The following is a 22,570-nucleotide window of genomic DNA, read 5'->3' on the forward strand; positions in this document are numbered from 1 at the left end:
TTATTTTATCTGTATCTTCGTACCGTAAATTAACTATGATTCAGAGTTTAAGGACACAAAGGACCACAATGCAGCTCGTTGCCAATCGGAAGACGATCTCACCAGAGTCGACCAATAATGTTGCTCTTTTAATAATGAGACTCTGTTTATGATATGGTGTAATATCCCAACAGCATCGCCAATAGTGCGGGTGTTTCTATTTCTCTTACTGAACCACAAGGCTTTCCCGTATATCGGTCAAATGACACAACCAGTTAGTCAGTTCAAGTTCAAAGATGGTTTATTTACACACAGGGGTTACTTCGACATGCAAGCACAATATACAAGTTAAACTACACCTATCAGCTACAATAACCTATACTTAACTTCAGGGCGACCGGCGCTGTGCAGATTGATAAGGCCTTTAACTTGATCTCACGTGGCTGGTTTGAGGAAGTGGCTCTGTCTCTGCTGGGCTCATCAGTCAGGTAGCAATTGTTGGTCTTGAACTTGGCTGTCTGGTCGTTATGCTGCAATTGGGCTGGCACAGGCCAGGTCCAAAAGAGGCCAAACACATGGCTGTGTCCTCTTTTATCCCTCTGGGATTTCACGCTCTTTGGGGCGGTCCTTAATCTTGGACCCAATAATTCGACAGGCTTCGATCACTGCGTTCGATTTTAGCTAATAAAGGGGTGGGTGCCTTGGTGGCAGGGTGGGTCCTTAGCAGTCACTGACCTTGGCAGTTGGGCTCTCCGAGTAAAGGGAGTGGCGTCGATCAGTCTGTGGCTGTATCCGTTTCTTGAGTGCAGTCCTATTGTTCTGGGGAAATGGGCCATTAAAATGCAAATGAGCGGGGGTTTCGATCAGGTCTAGCTACCTGCGTATCAAATACACAGAATCTCTGTATCTGTCTGAGTCCTGGGTTGGCCATAATTTCCATGGTCCTTTGCAGGTGGCTATCTCAGATGGCTACAAGCTTAAGTACAGCAAAACCTCTCTGGGGGAGCGCTCAAAGATAAAATTGCACTTGATAAACTGGCTACTGTCAATGTAGATCTTATATATATACTTTCAATTTCATAAGGACTAAAAGTACTTTATTTTACAGCAAGAGCTGGTGTAGATGGACTATACTGTGTGTTTCAAATATTATTGAATCTTATTTGACACGCATCAAACACCAGCCTGGTGGCATACTTCCATTAAATTATACCAATGTCAAAAATTTGACTATGAAGTTGAATGTTTGAAGAGAGCATGTGAAATCCATCACATTCTGCATGGTACCACTGGATTTCAATAGAACTTCAATTTTATTCATTTCTATAAAGTGCACAGCATTACATCACTAATAGCAGCATCCAAGATATGCTTTCAATAACTTGAGTCATACATTAATTAAAACATTTGAACAGTACTGCCATTAAAAGAAAAAAAGCAAATTTATTTAGCTAGAATCAGATATTTTTAAACATATGTTGGTGACACAAAATACTTGCCTATATTAATTAGTCTGACATCAAAAATGGGGAATGTTGTATGTTCTGGAGCTGCATTAACAACTGGTTCCTGTATCAATGGTTAAATTTATTCTATTCTAGGTGAGATCCTTAGTGCAATTATGAGCAAGAAATTTTGTTTCCTCATTAATAGCATCCAAGATGTGCTTTCAATAATTTGACTTAATTAAATAATTTGAACAGTTCTATCATTTTGACTTAATTAAATAATTTGTACAGGTCTATCATTTAAACAGAAAAAAGTATTGTTTAGCTAATATTAGGTAATTTTCCCTGCTAGATATGCAGGGAAAGTTCACTGTTTGTCACTGCACATTATTTATGTAATAACAAAAGTCCTCAATTTGATTAGGGTGATATAGATGGTATTGTGAATTTGGAAATTATATGGCACCTATGATATCACAACTTTTTTGTCAAATAATCTGTACAGCATCAGTTGCCTAATGTAACAAAAACGAAACATTAGCTAAAATTAAAATATACATTACAATGTTAATTTACTTGCATCATGTGCTTACATATGAAATGTAAAGGCACTTGTACAAAGGCCCTTTATGGCAGTTGTTACAATGTTAATTTCAAGGTGCTACTTAAAGATGCTCAGTTTAAAATAAATGATTTCAAATCTCAAAATAGCAAACACAAGAATTCCATGTGAATGTATTAAATATTCATGTTGATATTCCCACAGCATCATTTCAAGACTAATGATACTTAACTACAGAATTCCACTTCAAGTAACTGAAATAACATTGTGTATAATTGTTGAGAACAACAAAAATTGATAGGTTTATGTGTTTCAGTACTTTAGGTCCTGATGCATCAATAAGATCCCGATGCATCAGTAGGGAAGAAACTAAACGGATCACTAAACTAAATTTATTAAAAAAAAAAATTCCAATTAAGGGGAAATTTAGCACCGCCAATCCACCTACTCTGCACATCATTTTGGGTTTTGTGTTGAGACCCACACGATACAGGGAGAATTTGCAAACTCCACATGGACAACGACCCAGGGTCAGGATCAAACACAGATCCTCGGCGCCGTGAGTCACTAACTGAATTAAGACTGCCAAGTGCCAACAGCAGCAAGATATTCTGTGCAGTTTATTTGCTGAAATATAAATATATAACAAAATGTAAATTGTTTATTCCTTACAAACAAAAAGCAATCTTCCATCAAACATAACACTTGTCTTTAACAAAATCAAAATGCCTGACAGACGCATTTAAAATTATGAAGGGATGAGACAGAGTACATAGAAACTCTGTTTCTAGTGGTTCTAGAACAAGGATGTAATAATAATTGTAAGATTATACACAAAGAACAGAAGTTTTGATTCTTTATGCAGAGGGTCACAAGCAGAATTAGTGTGTGAAGCAGGTATAACATGAACATTTAAGAATGGGTTAGTTAAGTAATTGGTTATTTTTAAGAGTTGAGTGCTCCAAGTCATTTCTGGTTGGCTTCACAACCCCCACCTTCCGTAAGCTTCAACTCACCCAAATCTCTGCTGCCCATATCCTCACTTCATAGAATTTACAGTGCAGAAGGAGGCCATTTGGCCCATCGAGTCTACACGGGCCCTTGAAAGAGCATCCTACCCGAACCCACACCTCTACTCTACCCTCGTAACCCAGTAAGAGAAAGTGCAAACTCCACACAGTCACCCAAGGCTGGAATTAAACCCGGGTCCCTGGAGCTGTGAGGCATCAGTTCTAACCACTGTGCCACCCTACTTGCTCCAGTTTATTTATTTATTTATTCATGGAATACAAGCATTACAGGGCAAGGCCAATATATGTTGCTCATCCCTAATTATTTTTGAGAAAGTGGTGGTAAGCCTCCGCCTTGAACTACTGCAGTTCATGTGGTGTAGGTAAATCCACAGTGCTGTTGGAAGCTCCAGGATTTTGACTCTGCTATAAATGAACAGTGATATATTTCCAAGTCAGAATGGTTATGGCTTGGAGGGAAACGTTCAGGTAATGTTGTTCCAATCGCTTTCTGTCCTTTTGTTATAGGTGGTTTATGTCACGGGTTTGGAATATTACAGACATGATGCACCAGTGGTGGATTTGGTACCAATCAAATGAGTTGCTTTATCTTCAATGGAAATAAGCTTCAAGTGTTGCTTGAATTGCATTCATCGAGGCAAGTAGGGAATACTTCATCACATTCTTGATTTGTGCCCTGTAGATGGGAAGTCAGGAGATGAGCTACTTGCCACAGAACACTAAATTTCTGACTGCTTTTGCAGTCACAGTATTTATGTGGCTAGTCCAGTAAAGTCAATAGTGACTGCCATGATGTTGGTAGGGGGAATTCAACAAAGGTATTGAATATCAGCGGGAAGCTGTTAGATGCTTTCTTGTTGGAGATGGTCATTACCTGCCACTTGTGTGGCACAAATGTTACCTGCCACCTACTAGCCCTAGCCTGAATATTGAAAGGATCTTATTAAATGTAAGCTATATTCTGCTACACTATAGAAAGAACTGAGCACTGTGCAATCAGTGAACATGCCCATTTCCGATCTTATGATGGAGGGATGATCATTGATGAGGCTGAATATAGTTGGTCCCAGGACACCGCCGCGAAGAATTCCTGCAGTGCTATCTTGCAGCTGAAAAGATTGGCATCCAATAACCACAACCACCTTCCTTTGTGCTGATTTGGTTCCTGCCGTGCACTGCTGACCTATATAATGCTCTGCCTGAGCAACACCTTGATTATTAAAATTCTTAACCTTGTTTGCAACTCAGTTTGTGATCTCGCCTCTCCCTATCTCTGTAACCACCTCGAGCCCTATATGCCTCCCAGTTGCTAACTGCACTTCTCAAATTCTAGCCTCTTGTGCATCCAGGATCTTAATGGCTTCAAAACTGGCAGCTGTGTCTTGATCTGTCAAGAGCCTACGCTCAAGAATTCCCTCTCAATCTCTCTTTCTGTTTAAGAGCCTCCTTAAAACCAAACTCTTTGAACAGGTTTTTGGTCATCTTCCCAAATATGTTTTGGGACTTGGTGTCCAATTCTGTTTGATGATGCTCCTGTGAAGTTCCTTAGGGCATTTTATTATATTAAGAATGGTATATAAATGCAAGTTGTTGTTGGTTCTAAGGATGATCGTGTTATATTTATTCCATGAGTAAGAGCAATGGAGAGGGAGCTTGAATATTTGTGAGGAAAATCATATTCGGTATTTTATATTAATTAAAATATTGAAAAATATTTTCAAATGATTTACTTTAAAAAAATAAATTTTGAGTACCCAATTCATTTTTTCCAATTAAGGGGCAATTTAGCGTGGCCAATCCACCTATCCTGCACATCTTTGGGTTGTGGGAGCAAAACCCACGCAAAGACGGGGAAAATGTGTGCTACTTATTTACTTGATCAATCTCAAAATTGATGACCTAGGATGTAGAATGTGCTTTATCAACAATGCATTTAATTACTGTACATATTTTTGCAATACAAACTGATAATACACATCAGATTGTACAAAAACAAAGAGTAAACACACAAACAGCAGACTGATGTCCTTGAACAAAGGTAGTTCTGTTCATTTTTTAAAGCATTTTGTAAATGGCTCACATTATGTCATAATCCAAAATAGTCCAATGATTACATGATAATTGATTCATTAAGGGATGTAGTAATTTAGTTCAAATCATTTCATTGGAGACATTCACAATTTTTCTTGCAGTATTAATGAGAACATTAGACTCTATCCTCAGATTCTGCTCTGGCAAAATATTAACGGATAATGTCTAGATAATGTGTGTCGGGATAAAGGAAACTAATAAGAACAGCTAATAGCTTGTTGCCATCCAAAATACAATTGTTTGGGTTCTTGATAAACATTGTAGCCTGAGAAATCTCTTCTTGATACTCTGCATACTGCTTACTCAATGACATTGATTCTAGTCCATTCAGTGCCTGAAATACAAGGACATTTTTTTTATTTTACTTTGCATTTAAAAAAGTAAGTACAGAATAATGTATTCATAATTGGGAATAATTGCCCATGATATAGTAATTAGAAACATTTGAAGTTTTTTGGAGGAGACAGTGAACATATTTTGTGTAATAAAATGCTGAACTCGTCATCAAGGAGCAAGAAAAATAAAATGCCTTCAATGGCTGATACATTCAATCTAGAACTCAAATAAAACCTTTTGCTTACAGAAGTCTATGGGAATACTATCGCTGGAACAGGTGCCACCCCTGTTTAGTGGTGGCATTCCCACCTGGGTCAGAAGATTTGGTGATCAAGTCTCACTCCAGGGATTTAAAAAAAAAAATTTAGAGTACCCAATTCATTTTTTCCAATTAAGGGGCAATTTAGCATGGCCAATCCACCTACCCTGCACATCTTTGGTTTGTGGGGGCGAAACCCACAAAATCACGGGATGAATGTGCAAACTCCACACGGACAGTGACCCAGAGCCAGGACCTCGGTGCCATGAAGCAGCAGTGCTATCCACTGCACCACCGTGCTGCCCTCACTCCAGGGACTTGAGCATACAATCCAAGCTTACAGTGTCCGTGCAGCAGGTAAGGAGTACTGTCTTTTTATGACACATTAAACCAAGGCCCTATCTGCTCTCTCAGGTGGATGTTAATAATATGGCAATATTTTGAAGAATCGGAAAATTATTGTGTGTACTGGCTAATATTCATCCCTCAACCAAAACAACTAAAATTAGATGGTCTTGTCATTTATCTTGCTGCTATTTTCTGTGCAAATTTGCTGCTGTGCTTCCTACGTTATAGCAGTGACTAAATTCCAAAAGTACTTGATTAGTTGTAAAGCATTGACATGAGTTGAGGATTTGAGAGGCACTATATAATTCCAACTCTTTTATTCATGTATTCTTTTATAATACCTTTCTAGTTGCATTTTAAATATCTCTGCCTCAACTTGTGGTGGAAACCTATGGTTTAATAATGTTGCAGAATTGAAACAGTCCTTGAAACAGAATTGAAACCATCCAATCTTGTGACTTAACTGGTCTAGAAATTATATGCCTTCCTGATTCACTTGATGTCTCTTCTAATTTTGGCTGTGCATCTATCCTTGCTGAACCTTAGCTCAGGATCCCAGCCCCCTGCTAAGTTTGTTTAAACCCTCCCCAACAGCACTCACTGCAAGGATGCTGGTCCCATTTCAGTTCTGATGCAACCTGTCCGCCTTTACAGGTCCCACCGTCCACAAAAATGGTCGCAATGTCCTAGGGGTGGCACGATAGCACAGTGATTAGCACTGCTTCCTCACAGCACCAGGGACCCTGGCTCGATTCCCACCTGAGGTGATTGCCTGCGTGGAGTTTGCTTCAAGACGACCACAATTATTGTGGTGCCAAAGGTGAACCAAGAAATGTGCCTCAACGACTACCATCTGGTGGCCTTGACAGTAATCATTATGAAGTGCTTTGAGAGGTTGGTCTTGAGACACATCAAATCCATACTCCCAGAGTGCCTAGGTCCACTGCAATTCGCATACCGCCACTAACTCGTCCACAGTAGATGCCACCTCTCTGGCCCTACACTGATCCATGGCAGCATGCTACACTGGTAGCATGGTGGTTAGCACAATTGCTTCACAGCTCCAGGGTCCCAGGTTCGATTCCCGGCTTGGTTCACTGTCTGTGCGGAGTCGGCACGTTCTCCGTGTGTGTGCATGGGTTTCCTCTGGTTTCCTCCCACAGTCCAAAGATGTGCAGGTTTGGTGGATTGGCCATGCTAAATTGCCCTTAGTGTCCAAAATTGCCCTTAGTGTTGGGTGGGGTTATTGGGTTATGGGGATAGGGTGGAGGTGTGGGCTTGTAGGGTGCTCTTTCAAAGAGCTAGTGCAGACTCGATGGGCCGAATGGCCTCCTTCTGCACTGTAAATTCTATGATCCCTGGAATATCTTGACAACAAGGACTCCTATGTCAGACTCCTATTTATTGACTACAGCAGGTGTGGAGGTGGACTGCTGTGAATCACGCCCTTCGACATGGCTCCCCGTCGGCACACGTTTCCTAGGGCGGCCCGGCTTCGATGGACCGGGCTGCTCTGCGGGCGTGCTGGATGGCGTGGTGCCACCCTGACCTGCCCGCTCCCCACCAGATGTGCCAGGGACGGAACGGGGGGAGGCCGAGTGTACCGGGACGTCCCTTGGTGGAGCTACCGGGACAGGCCCCAGAACCACCTCCTTCCTTGGGGAGCCCGGTGGCCCCCGGGCCTCACTGTGGGACGGAAATGCGCTCGGAGATATGCCCTTCGCACCCCCGACACCTGGCGCTGCCAGTCCTGGAGGCCTGCAGCGGTATCGACCACGGTCCGAATGTTTGCCGAAACGGGGCCCAGGGAGTGCCACATTCCTGCCAAGGTCTGTGCGATCTCGACCTGTGAGTGCGCGACGCCATCCATCACGTGCGCCAGGCGGTCAATGCTCTCCGCGACCGACTGCTGGGACTGAGCCATCGCTTGCTGGGACCGGGCCATGGCATGGTGAGACTCAGCCAGGGCCCGGAGAGCGGCGGCAATGTCATGTTGGCTCTGTCGCATGGCTACCATGGCTCCTGGGCCATGGATGACGCGTGCACGTGAAGCCCAATGCATTGCAGAACCTGACCCATGGCCGAAACCCCTTCACCCATTGCCTCCACCGCGGTCGCCACCCGTGCAGTGTCGGCCTGGGTGGCTGCGATGAGCGGCACCGCTCCCTGCTCCTGGACGCGGATAGACTCCTCCAGCTGCGTGTGGAAGATGGCCCTCATCCCGTTATTCAGTCCCTGGGTGTCCACACGCATCGGTTGTCCGGGTGGGTCAATTACATCCAGGAACCCGGGAACCATCTGGGTGGCAGCTGGTTGCTGGGCCTGGGCTGCCCTCCAACCGCTCGGCTGCTCCAAACTCCACCTGGCTGAGTCTCACCATGCCATGGCCCGGTCCCAGCAAGCGATGGCTCAGTCCCAGCAGTCGGTCGCGGAGAGCATTGACCGCCTGGCGCACGTGATGGATGGCGTCGCGCACTCATAGGTCGAGATCGCACAGACCTTGGCAGGAATGTGGCACTCCCTGGGCCCCGTTTCGGCAAACATTCGGACCGTGTTCGATACCGCTGCAGGCCTCCAGGACTGGCAGCGCCAGGTGTCGGGGGTGCGACGGGGCATGTCTCCGAGCGCATCTCCGTCCCACAGTGAGGCCCGGGGGCCACCGGGCTCCCCAAGGAAGGAGGTGGTTCTGGGGCCCGTCCCGGTAGCTCCACCAAGGGATGTCCCGGTACACTCGGCCTTCCCCTGTTCCGTCCCTGGCGCATCTGGTGGGGAGCGGGCAGGTCAGGGTGGCACCAAGCCATCCAGCATGCCCGCAGAGCAGCCCGGCCCATCGAAGCCGGGCCGCCCCAGGAAACGTGTGCCGACGGGGAGCCATGTCGAAGGGCGTGATTCACAGCAGTCCACCTCCACACCTGCTGTACCATCTGGGAACACACCGAGACGTAGTGGTAGGGCCCGTAAGGCAAAGACGTTCGGCACGTAAGAAGTTGGCACGGGTGCAGGGCACAGTCTAGTTGTAGTGGGTAGGCCACCTATGTTTACCACACGAATAAACACACTGTTAAATCTGACTTGTAAGACTGTGCTATGTACGGTGCCAGTGGGCTCGTGAGGGTGCCCGATTGGCGTAGTGGTATATGAGCGGTTCAAGGTCTGTTCCGGATGTGCAGACCCTTTCCCCCCCGCTCCCCATAATCGGACACCGTTGTCCTCGGTACACCGACGCCAGCCACCCCACGGGCATGTGGTGAAATATCCGTCATGAAGGCTGTGAGCACCGGAGTGCATGGTTCAGCTATAGCCATGAGTCAGACCTCGGCTGGCGAATCTGAGCACACAGCTCATCGCAGAGCGGGCCGTCATCATTCAACATGGCACTGATCACACCCGCTTACCCAATCATCAATGTTGTGCAATCCCGTAGTGCCGCAGTGGTAAGGTGATGTGGAATTGTTGCCGTGAACGCGGTGCGGGGGTGCAGGGGCGGGGGGTGGGCGCTGTGTGGTGCCTGTGTACAGGAGTGATGGTGCAAGTGGCAGTGTTCAGCGAATCCCACCCCCACAGTGCGTGAACCATGTGGCCACCAACGCATCACGTGCCCGCTGTCCGCGGCGGTGCTGTCGTGCAGCCTCCTGGACGTAACCAGCACCCGGGCAGTGTCTGTGTCCTGCGCCCCTCCCCCCACCCTGATGCGCCCCATCATCATCATCCTCCGCATCCTCCTCTTCCCCATCCCCCTTGTTTGCGTTGGCTCCGGTGCCGTCGGGTCCTCCCTCCGACTCTTCCACCAGGTCATCTCCCCTCTGCATGGCAATGTTGTGCAGCGCACAGCAGACCACAACTATGCGACCGACCCTGTCGGGCCGGTACTGCAGGGCCCCTCCTGATCGGTCCAGGCATCTGAAGCGCATCTTTAGCAGCCCGAAGCACCGCTCCACCACACCCCTGGTTGCTGCACAGGCCTTGTTGTATAGGCTCTCCGCGTTGGTGTGAGGCCTCCGTATTGGCATCAGCAGCCATGACCTCAATGGATAGCCCTTGTCGCCCAGCAACCGGCCCCTCAGCCGGGGGGGGGGGGGGCATCCATCGAACATTGTGGGGATGAACGACTGTGCCAGAATGTAGGTGTCATGCACACTCCCGGGGTACTTTGCACACAGGTGCATGATCTTCATGTGGGGGTCTCACACCATCTGAATGTTCATGGAGTATGCGCCCTTTCTGTTCATGAACACGTCCCTGCTGTCTGCAGGCGGGCGCATGGGGACGTGCACACCATCGATGACACCCTGGACCATCGGTATCCCAGCCACCTTGGCGAATCCACGTGCCCGTGCTTCCTGCTGTGCTCAGTCCTCGGGGAATTGAATGTACCTGTCCGCGATGGCGTACAAAGCGTCGGTGACGGCCCTGATGCACCTGTGGACCGATGCCTGTGATATCCCAGATAGGTCCCCGCTCGGCGCCTAGAAGGAACCGGTTGCATAGAAGTTTAGGGCCACCGTCACCTTGACGGAGACTGGTATCGCGTGTCCTCCACCAGTTACAAGTGGTGCGAGGTGCGCCACGAGGTGGCATATATGTGCGACCGTCTCCCTGCTGAACCATAGTCTCCTCCTGCATGTGATGTCCGTTAGGGCCTCGAACGACATTCTGTCACGGTACACCCTCGGCCTTGCTGGACGCCTGTGGCGCCCTCCCACCACCATCAGTGGATCCTCCTGCTCCACCTGCTCCTCCTCCTCCCCCCCCCCCCCCCAAGCACTTCCTCTGCATTCCTCGCCGTCTGGCGGTCAATGTTCCCCTTGGCATCCCCCTGTACATTCGGGTCCTGAGCGCCTGCGGCCTGTGCGTCGACGACGGGCCACTCCGCGGCCATCCCCTCTGCTGCACCGGCAACCGCTGCATCTGCAGCCACTGTGGGCCGTCTGACTCTACGCTGCCGGGTGGCAAACTCCAGAGCTGCGGCTCTAACCACGGCAGTGAACATCGCTGTCTGGTTGGCATACATGGTGACCTGCAGGAGGGTGGTGGGGGGCAGAGAAACGACATGTTACACAGAGGTTCCTCCACACCTCGTCAGCCGGGGTGCATGGGATACCTGTGTGCCCCGTGGCCTGGTCGCGCTGCAGACACGCAGCCAGCCTAACACCTGGTCACTGTCTGCGCCCAACGGCCAGTTTACACCGTACTGCTCACCAGTGTGCCACTCTCCTGTGCCCATCAGCCACACGCACCCTGCGGCCGTGTCCTCGTCACCGTCCTGCCATATCAGGGCGACTGATCTGTGGCATCCGCGGATGAACGATACCATCCACACTCTCCCACCACCCCTCCCACCTGCACACTCTCCAGCAACTCCCCCACCTGCACACTCTCCCGCACCCCCCCTCCCACCTGCACCCTCCCCCCCCCCCCTGCACACTCTCCCCCCCCCGCACACTGTTCTCCCCCCCCACTGCACACTCTTCCCCCCCCCTGCACACTCTCCCCCCCCGCACACTCTCTCCCCCCCCGCACACTCTCTCCCCCCCCCTGCACACTCTCCCCCCCCCTGCACACTCTTCCCCCCCCCTGCACACTCTTCCCCCCCCCCCTGCACACTCTTCCCCCCCCCCTGCACACTCTTCCCCCCCCCTGCACACTCTTCCCCCCCCCCCGCACACTCTTCCCCCCCCCCCCCACCTGCACACTCTTCCCCCCCCCACCTGCACACTCTCCCGCACCCCCCTTTGGCCGCAGCCTTCTCGGGTAAGCCGACCCGGTCTCCAGGCGCTGCGCAACAGTCCACTCACCTCCTCCCTGCTCATCGGATGGACGATACCATCCACACTCTCCCTCACCCCCCTCCCACCTGCACGCCGCTCCCTCATCCCCCCTCCCACCTGCACGCTCTCCCCCCCTCCCACCTGCACGCTCTCCCACCTGCACGCTCTCCCACCCCCCTCCCACCTGCAGCCTCTCCCACCCCCCCACCTGCACACTCTCCCGCACCCCCCCTCCCACCTGCACCCTCTCCCACACCCCCCACCTGCACACTCTCCCGCACCTCCCCCTCCCACCTGCACGCTCTTCCACCCCCCCACCTGCACACTCTCCCGCACCCCCCCACCCACGTGCACCCTCTCCAACCCCCCCACCTGCACACTCTCCCGCACCTCCCCCTCCCACCTGCACGCTCTTCCACCCCCCCACCTGCACACTCTCCCACCCCCCCTCCCACCTGCACGCCCCCCCCCCACCTGCACACTCTCCCACCCCCCCCCCTCCCACCTGCACGCCCCCACCCCCCCACCTGCACACTCTCCCGCACCCCCGCTTTGGCCGCAGCCTTCTTGAGTAAGCCGACCCGGTCTCCAGGCGCTGCGCAACAGTCCGCTCACCACCTCCCTGCTCAGCGTCAGCCAGCACGACTGGCTGACGACTTTAAAAAGGTGTGAACGGCGACGGCGTGAACTGGGGTCACGCCGTCGGGACTTCGGCCCATCCAGGCCTGAGAATAGCAAGGGTGCCGGAGAATTGCCGTTTTGGGTGTCTCGGGCGATTCTCCGGCCTGCGGCCCGTGAAACTCGACCGGGCCGTTTCCGCCGCTTGGGAGAATCGCGGGAGGGCATCGGACCGGCGTGGCGGGAAATTCTGGCGGCCCAGGCGATTCTCCCAACCGGCGTGGGAGTGGAGAATCGCGCCCTGTGTTTCAGGAGGCAGTCACACTCCTTAGATTAAGTACCTTGAATTCAGCCAGTGGTCAGGGACAGGAGGGTGTGACTATAAGTGAGGTCAGTATAGGGATCCAAGAGGTGTGGTTGCCAGAGCCTCAGTCCTTATGCAACAGGTTTGAGATTCTTGCTCCCTGTGGATGAGAGCAGGGACTGTGGGGAGGATGAGCAAACTGACCACAGCATTGTGGTACAGGAAACCATTCACGTGGGGGAGAGAAAAGAAAGAAATGTAGTCATATTTGAGGTTAGTATAGTTAGGGGCATTGACACTGTTCTCTGTGACTCGGATCGAGAATCCTGAAGGTTTTGTTGCCTACCTGGTGCTCGGGTTCAGGATATAGCATCTAGGCTGCAGAGGAACCTGGACGGGGAGGGTAAAGATCCAGTTGTTGTGGTCCATGTAGGTACCAGCGATATAGGTAGAACAAGGATAGAAGTTCTGCTGAAGGAATATGAGCAGCTAGGGGAGAATTTAAAAAGCAGAACCAAAAAAGTACTAATCTCCGGATTACTACCTGAGCCACCAGCTTATTGGCACAGGATCAATAAGATCAAAGAGGTAAATTTGTGGTTCAAAGAATGGTGTGGGAGAAGTGGGTTTGATTACATGGGACATTGGCACCAGTACTGGGGAAGGAGGGAGATGTTCCGATGGGATGGTCTTTGCCAGAATGATGCTCACCATCTGCCGTGGCGGGATTTGAAGCTGGGACCCGAGAGCATGACTTTGGGCCTCTGGATTACTAGTCCAATGACAATACCACTACGCCACTTCCTCCCTCTCTATTTCGATTTCCAGAAGGCTTTTGACAAGGTGGCGCACAGGAGGCTGCTAAATAAGATAGGAGCCCACAGTGTTAGGGGCAAGGCACTGGCATGCATAGAGGATTGGTTGACTGGAAGAAGGCAGAGAGTGGGGATAAAGGTCTTTCAGGATGGCAGCCGGTGACTAGTGGTGTGCCTCAGGGGTCTGTGTTGGGACAACTATTCACAAAATACATTAATGATCTGGAAGAAGGAACTGAGGACATTGTTGCTAAGTTTGCAGATGATACAAAGATCTGTAGAGGGACAGATAGTATTGAGGAAGCAAGGGAGCTGCAAAATGACTTTGACAGGGCGAGGAGAGTGGGCAAAGAAGTGGCAGATGGAATACAAAGTGGAAAAGTATGAGTCTATGCACTTTGGTAGGAAAAATAGAGGCATAGACTATTATCTAAATGGGGAAAGGCTAAATGGAACTCTGAAGCTCAAAGGGATTTAGGAGTCCGAGTTCAGGATTCTCTTAAGGTTAACAGTCGGCCGTTAGGAAGGCAAATACAATGTTAGCAGTCATTTTGAGAGGTCTGGAACACAAGACCAGGGATGTACTGCTGTAGCTGTACAAGGAGAGTATTGTGAGCAGTTTTGGGCCCCGTATCTAAGGAAGGATGTGCTGGTCCTGCAAGGTCTTGAGGAGGTTCACAAGAATGATCCCAGGAATGAAGGGCTCATAGGAGGAGTGGTTGAGACTCTGGGTCTGTACTCGATGGAGTTTAGAACGCTGAAGCGGGGGGGGGGGGGATCTCATTGAAACTTACAGAATACTGACAGGCCTAGATAGAGTGACCGTGGAGAAGATGTTTCCACTAGTAGGAGAGACTAGAACCCGAGGGCACAGCCTCAGACTGAAGCGTTGATTCTTTAAAACTGAGATGAGGAGGGATTTATTCAGCCAGAGGGTGGTGAATCTGTGGAACTCCTTGCCGCAGAAGGCTGTGGAGGCTAAGTTAATGTGTTTTTAAGACAGAGATAGATAGATTCTTGATTAATAAGGGGATCAACAGTTACAGGGAGAAGGCAAGAGAATGTGGATGAGAAACATATCAGACATGATCGAACGAACGGCTGAGCAGACCTGATGGGCTGAATTCTGCTCCTATATGTAATGGTCTCTTTCATAGGGTCGGTGCAGGCTCAATGGGCCGAATGGCCACCTTTCGCACTGTAAAAATAAAAATAAATCTAAAGCCCTGCCTCTTGCGCTTCCAGCCACGCAATCCTCTGGACTTGCCTCCTATTTCTATACTCACTTGCACGTGGAACTGGAGGTAATCTCCAGAGATTACTACCTTCTGGTTCTGTTTTTTAATCTATTTCCTGGCTCCATAAATTCTGCTTGCAAGTCTTCATCCCATTTCTGCATATATCAATGTGTTCCACAATATCTGTTTTTTTACCCTCTCCCTTCAGCCGTTCAGTGACATCCCTGCCCCTGGCACCATGGAGATGACATACCATTCTGAAGTCTTATGCGGCTGCAGAAACACACCTGTTTGTTCCTCTTACATTGAATCCCCTACCATTATAACCATGACGTTCTTCCTCTTCCCTTTTTGTGCAGCAGATCCACCCATGGTGCCGTGAAGTTGGATCCCACTGTTTTCCCCCACACAGTCCTGGGGGTTACCTTTGAACAGGAACTGAACTGGACTAGCCAAATTAATACTGTGGCTACCAGAGCAGGTCAAAGACGAGGAATCCTACGCCGTGTACATAGAACATTACAGCGCAGTACAGGCCCTTCGGCCCTCGTTGTTGCACCGACCTGTGAAACCACTCTAAAGCCCATCTACACTATTCCCTTATCGTCCATATGTCTATTCAATGACCATTTGAATGCCCTTAGTGTTGGCGAGTCCACTACTGTTGCAGGCAGGGCATTCCACGCCCTTACTACTCTCTGAGTAAAGAACCTACCTCTGACATCTGTCCTATATCACCTCAATTTAAAGCTATGCCCCTCGTGTTAGACATCACCATCCGAGGAAAAAGGCTCTCACTGTCCACCCTATCTAATCCTCTGATCATCTTGTATTCCTCAATTAAGTCACCTCTTAACCTTCTTCTCTCTAACAAAAACAGCCTCAAGTCCCTCAGCCCTCCCTCATAAGATCTTCCCTCCATACCAGGCAACATTCTGGTAAATCTCCTCTGCACCCTTTCCAATGCTTCCACATTCTTCCTATAATGTGGCGACCAGAATTGCACGCAATACTCCAAATGCGGCCACACTAGAGTTTTGTACAGCTGCAACATGACCGAAACTGACTCAGAAACTCAATCCCTCTACCAATAAAAGCTAACACACCGTACGCCTTCTTAACAACCCTCTCAACCTGGGTGGCAACTTTCGGGGATCTATGTACATGGACACCGAGATCTCTCTGCTCATCCACACTACCAAGAATCTTACCATTAGCCCAGTACTCTGTCTTCCTGTTATTCCTTCCAAAATGAATTACCTCACACTTTTCTGCATTAAACTCCATTTGCCACCTCTCAGCCCAGCACTGCAGCTTATCTATGTCCCTTTGTAACTTGTAACATCCTTCCGCACAGTCCACAACCCCACCGACTTTAGTGTCATCTGCAAATTTACTCACCCGTCGTTCTACGCCCTCCTTCAGGTCATTTATAAAAATGACAAACAGCAGTGGCCCCAAAGAGATCCTTGTGGTACACCACTAGTAACTGGACTCCAGTCTGAACATTTCCCATCAACCACCACCCTTTGTCTTCTTCCAGCTAGCCAATTTCTGATCCAAACTGCTAAATCACCCTGAATCCCATGCCTCCATATTTTCTGAAGTAGCCTACCCTGGGGAACCTTATCAAACGCTTTACTGAAATCCATATACACCACATCAACTGCTTTACCCTCATCCACCTGTTTGGTCACCTTCTCAAAGAACTCAATAAAGTTTGTGAGGCACGACCTACCCTTCACAAAACCGTGTTGACTATCTCTAATTAAAGGAGTCCTTTGCAGTAGATTATACAGCCTATCTCTTATAAACTCACCTCCTGACCCCCCCCCCCCCCCCCCAACGCCTGTCCAACATCTGGAAGGCACAAGTTAGGAGTGCAATGGAATACTCTCCACTTGCCTGGATGAGTGCAGCTCTAAGAACACTCAAGAAGCCCGACACCATCCAGGATAAAGCAGCCGCTTGATTGCTGCCCCTTCCACAAACATTCAAAGTCTCAATCACCGACAAACAGTGGTGGCCGTGTGTACCATCTCCAAGATGCACTGCAGTAACTCACCAAGGTTCCTTAGAAAGCACCTTCCAAACACATGACCACTACCATCTAGAAGGACAAAAGCAGCAGATATCTGGGAACCCCACCACCTGGAGGTTCCCGTCCAAGTCACTCACTACCCTGACTTGGAAACATATTGCCATTCCTTCACTGTCGCTGGGGCAACATCCTGGAACTCCCTCCCTAACAGCATTGTGGGTGTACCTACACCCCAAGAACTGCAGCGGTTCAAGAAGGCAACTCACCATCATCTTCTGAAGGAAACTAGAGATGGGCAATAGAACATAGAAAATACAGCACAGAACAGGCCCTTCGGCCCACGATGTTGTGCCGAACCTTTGTCCTAGATTAATCATAGATTATCATTGAATTTACAGTGCAGAAGGAGGCCACCCGGCCCCCCGAGTCTGCACCAGCCCCCGGAAAGAGCACCCTACCCAAACTCAACACCTCCACCCAACACCAAGGGCAATTTGGACATTAAGGGCAATTTATCATTGGCCAATTCACCTAACCCGCACATCTTTGGACTGTGGGAGGAAACCGGAGCACCCGGAGGAAACCCATGCAGACACGGGGAGGACGTGCAGACTCCGCACAGACAATGACCCAAGCCGGAATCGAACCTGGGACCATGGATCTGTGAAGCAATTGTGCTATCCACAATGCTACCGTGCTGCCCTTAAGAACAAATAAATCTACACTATATCATTTTCCCGTAATCCATGTACCTATCCAACAGCTGCTTGAAGGTCCCTAATGTTTCCGACTCAACTACTTCCACAGGCAGTGCATTCCATGCCCCCACTACTCTCTGGGTAAAGAACCTACCTCTGATATCCCTCCTATATCTTCCACCTTTCACCTTAAATTTATGTCCCCTTGTAATGGTGTGTTCCACCTGGGGAAAAAGTCTCTTACTGTCTACTCTATCTATTCCCCTGATCATCTTATAAACCTCTATCAAGTCGCCCCTCATCCTTCTCCGCTCTAATGAGAAAAGGCCTAGCACCCTCAACCTTTCCTCGTAAGACCTACTCTCCATTCCAGGCAACATCCTGGTAAATATTCTTTGCACCTTTTCCAGAGCTTCCACATCCTTCCTAAAATGAGGCGACTAGAACTGTACACAGTACTCCAAATGTGGCCTTACCAAAGTTTTGTACAGCTGCATCATCACCTCACGGCTCTTAAATTCAATCCCTCTGTTAATGAACGCGAGCACACCATAGGCCTTCTTCACAGCTCTATCCACTTGAGTGGCAACAATGCCAAGAACTCTACCGTTAACCCTGTATTCCGCATTCATATTTGTCCTTCCAAAATGGCCAACCTCACACTTTTCAGGGTTAAACTCCATCTGCCACTTCTCAGCCCAGCTCTGCATCCTATCTATGTCTCTTTGCAGCCGACAACAGCCCTCCTTACTATCCACAACTCCACCAATCTTCGTATCGTCTGCAAATTTACTGACCCACCCTTCAACTCCCTCATCCAAGTCATTAATGAAAATCACAAACAGCAGAGGACCCAGAACTGATCCCTGCGGTACACCACTGGTAACTGGGATCCAGGCTGAATATTTGCCATCCACCACCACTCTCTGACTTTTATCGGTTAGCCAGTTCGTTATCCAACTGGCCAAATTTCCCACTATCCCATGCCTCCTTACTTTGTGTAGAAGCCTACCATGGGAACTTTATCAAATGCCTTACTAAAATCCATGTACACTACATCCACTGCTTTACCTTCATCCACATGTTTGGTCACCTCCTCAAAGAATTCAATAAGATTTGTAAGGCAAGACCTACCCCTCACAAATCCGTGCTGACTATCCCTAATCAAGCAGTGTCTTTCCAGATGCTCAGAAATCCTATCCTTCAGTACCCTTTCCATTACTTTGCCTACCACCGAAGTAAGACTAACTGGCCTGTAATTCCCAGGGTTATCCCTAGTTCCTTTTTTGAACAGGCGCACGACATTCGCCACTCTCCAATCCCCTGGTACCACCCCTGTTGACAGTGAGGACGAAAAGATAATTGCCAACGGCTCTGCAATTTCATCTCTTGCTTCCCATAGAATCCTTGGATATATCCCGTCAGGCCCGGGGGACTTGTCTATCCTCAAGTTTTTCAAAATGCCCAACACATCTTCCTTCCTAACAAGTATTTCCTCGAGCTTACCAATCTGTTTCACACTGTCCTCTCCAACAATATCGCCCCTCTCATTTGTAAATACAGAAGAAAAGTACTCATTCAAGACCTCTCCTATCTCTTCAGACTCAATACACAATCTCCTGCTACTGTCCTTGATCGGACCTACCCTCGCTCTAGTCATTCTCATATTTCTCACATATGTGTAAAAGGCCTTGGGGTTTTCCTTGATCCTACCCGCCAAAGATTGTTCATGCCCTCTCTTAGCTCTCCTAATCCCTTTCTTCAGTTCCCTCCTGGCTATCTTGTATCCCTCCAATGCCCTGTCTGAACCTTGTTTCCTCAGCCTTACATAAGTCACCTTTTTTCTCTTAACAAGACATTCAACCTCTCTTGTTAACCATGGTTCCCTCACTCGACCATCTCTTCCCTGCCTGACAGGGACATACATATCAAGGACATGTAGCACCTGTTCCTTGAACAAGTTCCACATTTCACTTGTGTCCTTCCCTGCCAGCCTATGTTCCCAACTTATGCACTTCAATTCTTGTCTGACAACATCGTATTTACCCTTCCCCCAATTGTAAACCTTGCCCTGTTGCACGTACCTATCCCTCTCCATTACTAAAGTGAAAGTCACAGAATTGTGGTCACTATCTCCAAAATGCTCCCCCACTAACAAATCTATCACTTGCCCTGGTTCATTACCCAGTACTAAATCCAATATTGCCCCTCCTCTGGTCGGACAATCTACATACTGTGTTAGAAAAGCTTCCTGGACACACTGCACAAACACCACCCCATCCAAACTATTTGATCTAAAGAGTTTCCACTCAATATTTGGGAAGTTAAAGTCACCCATGACTACTACCCTATGACTTCTGCACCTTTCCAAAATCTGTTTCCCAATCTGTTCCTCCACATCTCTGCTACTATTGGGGGGCCTATAGAAAACTCCTAACAAGGTGACTGCTCCTTTCCTATTTCTGACTTCAACCCATACTACCTCAATAGGGTGATACTCCTCAAACTGCCTTTCTGCAGCTGTTATACTATCTCTAATTAATAATGCCACCCCCCCACCTCTTTTACCACCCTCCCTAATCTTATTGAAACATCTAAAACCAGGGACCTCCAACAACCATTTCTGCCCCTCTTCTATCCAAGTTTCCGTGATGGCCACCACATCGTAGTCCGAAGTACCGATCCATGCCTCAAGTTCACCCACCTTATTCCTGATGCTTCTTGCGTTGAAGTATACACACTTCAACCCATCTCCGTGCCTGCAAATACTCTCCTTTGTCAGTGTTCCCTTCCCCACTGCCTCATTACATGCTTTGGCGTCCTGAATATCGGCTACCTTAGTTGCTGGACTACAAATCCGGTTCCCATTCCCCTGCCAAATTAGTTTAAACCCTCCCGAAGAGTACTAGAAAACCTCCCTCCCAGGATATTGGTGCCCCTCTGGTTCAGATGCAACCCGTCCTGCTTGTACAGGTCCCACCTTCCCCAGAATGCGCTCCAATTATCCAAATACCTGAAGCCCTCCCTCCTACACCATTCCTGCAGCCACATGTTCAACTGCACTCTCTCCCTATTCCTAGCCTCGCTATCACGTGGCACCGGCAACAAACCAGAGATGACAACTCTGTCTGTCCTGGCTTTCAACTTCCAGCCTAACTCCCTAAGAAATAAATGCTGGCCTGAAAATCGCGCCAACATCCCGTAAATGAATTTTAAAAAAGTCATCATCCCAAACTGTGTCTTAAACGGTACATTTGTCAGAAAGGGGGATGGCCACATGGGATATCTGCACCACCTGCCTTCTTCTACTCTGCCTGGTGGTCACCCATGCCCTTTCTGCCTGTTCAATCTTCACCTGTGGTGTGACCACCTCATTGAACGTGCTATCCACGACGTGCTTAGCATTGCAATACTCCAGTGAATCCACCCTCAGCTCCAGCTCTGATATGCAGTTAACAAGTAGCTGCAGTTGGACATCCTGCACACGTGGTTACCAGGGACAACTGAAGGTTTCATGATTTGCCATATAGCACAGGAGGAGTATATCAGCGGTGCAAGCTCTCCTTCCATGACTACTCTTAAGCCCATTATTTACTCCCGTTTTTAACAGAAAATAATGCTTTTATAAGAATACTATTAACTTATCTCCCTTATACTAACTTTACTTTCCTTACCCTACTTTATATACTAATATTACTTTATTATAATGACTCTGACTTTCACTTATTTGTGTTGTTTCTCAGTTAACACTTCCTTCCAAAACAAATACTTGTTAAACTCATGACTGTTTCACTGTGACGCTGACTGCGAAGTTAATGAGAACAGGAATCCGACCTTGATGTTAATCCACTCTTGCCCCGACAGAACTCCCCACTCAGTCTTTATGGCTTCACCGTCTCCCGGTTTCACCTAACACCGTTTTTCACCCAACTCCAAAAGCACTCTCGTTTAGCCAAGTAGCACTCACTGGGTAGCTTTTTATGTCAGATTTTGACTTTTTGCTTTTATATTAAGTGGTTCGACAGGTTCCACAGAAGATGCATTTGGAACATCATAGAATTTGGAACATCAAAGATATCAAATGGGAGTGTAAAGTTCCCAACACTGAGGAAATTCAACAGTAAAAACGTCTGGAATTGAAGTACTCATCATCAGAGCCCAGGTCAGATGGAGTGGACATGTGGTATGTATAACTGACAATAAAATCCTTAAAGCAGTCATGTATTCACAATCAAAACTTGGATACTGCCTGCAAGATTAAGACCACAGGAAATGTGGCATAATCACCTGCAATAAAAATGCAAAAGAAAGAACTACCAGGGGAAATCTGAAGTAATGGCATTGTTTCCTTTGAACAGCAAAACAAATACAGGCATCTAAGGACAAAAGGCAAGCTGGACAGACCAGGTAGCCCCAACAAAAATTAGACAATTCTTCCTTATCTTCACTGTGGAAAGCCATGCAGGTCTGCAGTCAGCGCCATAGTTACATTGGAATGCATAACCTATTACTTTATTCGAGCCAGAAACAGCTACCTTTGGCTTTAAAAAAAATAAATTTAGAGTACCCAATTCATTTTTTCCAATTCAGGGACAATTTAGCATGGCCAATTTACCTACCCTGCACATCTTTTGTTGTGGGGGCGAAACCCACACAAACAAGGGGAGAATGTGCAAACTCCACACAGACAGTGACCCAGAGCCGAGATGGAACCTGGGACCTCGGCGCCGTGAGACTGCAGTGCTAACCACTGCGCCACCGTGCTACCTTTGACTTTAAAAAAAATTTGTTCTTGAGATGTGGGCATTTGTTGCCCATCCCTAAATGCCCTTGAACTGAGTGGCTTGCTAGGCTAATTCAGTGGAGTAATTAAAAGTCAACCGCATTGCTATGTGGGTCTGGAGTCACATGTAGGCCAGACTGGGTAAGGATGGCAGATTTAACTTCCCTGAAGGACATTAGTGAATCAGATCGGTTTTTACGGCAATTGGCAGTGGTTTCATGGTCATCTTTAGACCTTTTTCAATTCCAGAT

At 48.3% G+C, this 22,570-nt stretch overlaps 1 protein-coding gene across 3 annotated transcripts in view; it reads right to left on the bottom strand.

Annotated features, from left to right (window-relative positions):
* Nucleotides 1–262: 262 nt before the first annotated feature.
* The window catches only part of epg5 (ectopic P-granules autophagy protein 5 homolog (C. elegans)), a 269,249-nt gene continuing 246,941 nt past the window's right edge, over nucleotides 263–22,570 (bottom strand). For 2 of the 3 annotated variants that reach the window (XM_072497129.1, XM_072497128.1), the window contains exon 44: nucleotides 263–5,445. In XM_072497129.1, the coding sequence (XP_072353230.1) occupies nucleotides 5,263–5,445 (183 nt within the window). In that variant the 3' untranslated portion in view covers nucleotides 263–5,262. The remainder of the gene's footprint in view (nucleotides 5,446–22,570) is intronic. The other variant, XM_072497130.1, reaches the window with a different exon arrangement.

The sequence above is a fragment of the Scyliorhinus torazame genome, chromosome 3 (genome assembly GCF_047496885.1).
Source record: "Scyliorhinus torazame isolate Kashiwa2021f chromosome 3, sScyTor2.1, whole genome shotgun sequence".
NCBI classification, from domain to species: domain Eukaryota; kingdom Metazoa; phylum Chordata; class Chondrichthyes; order Carcharhiniformes; family Scyliorhinidae; genus Scyliorhinus; species Scyliorhinus torazame.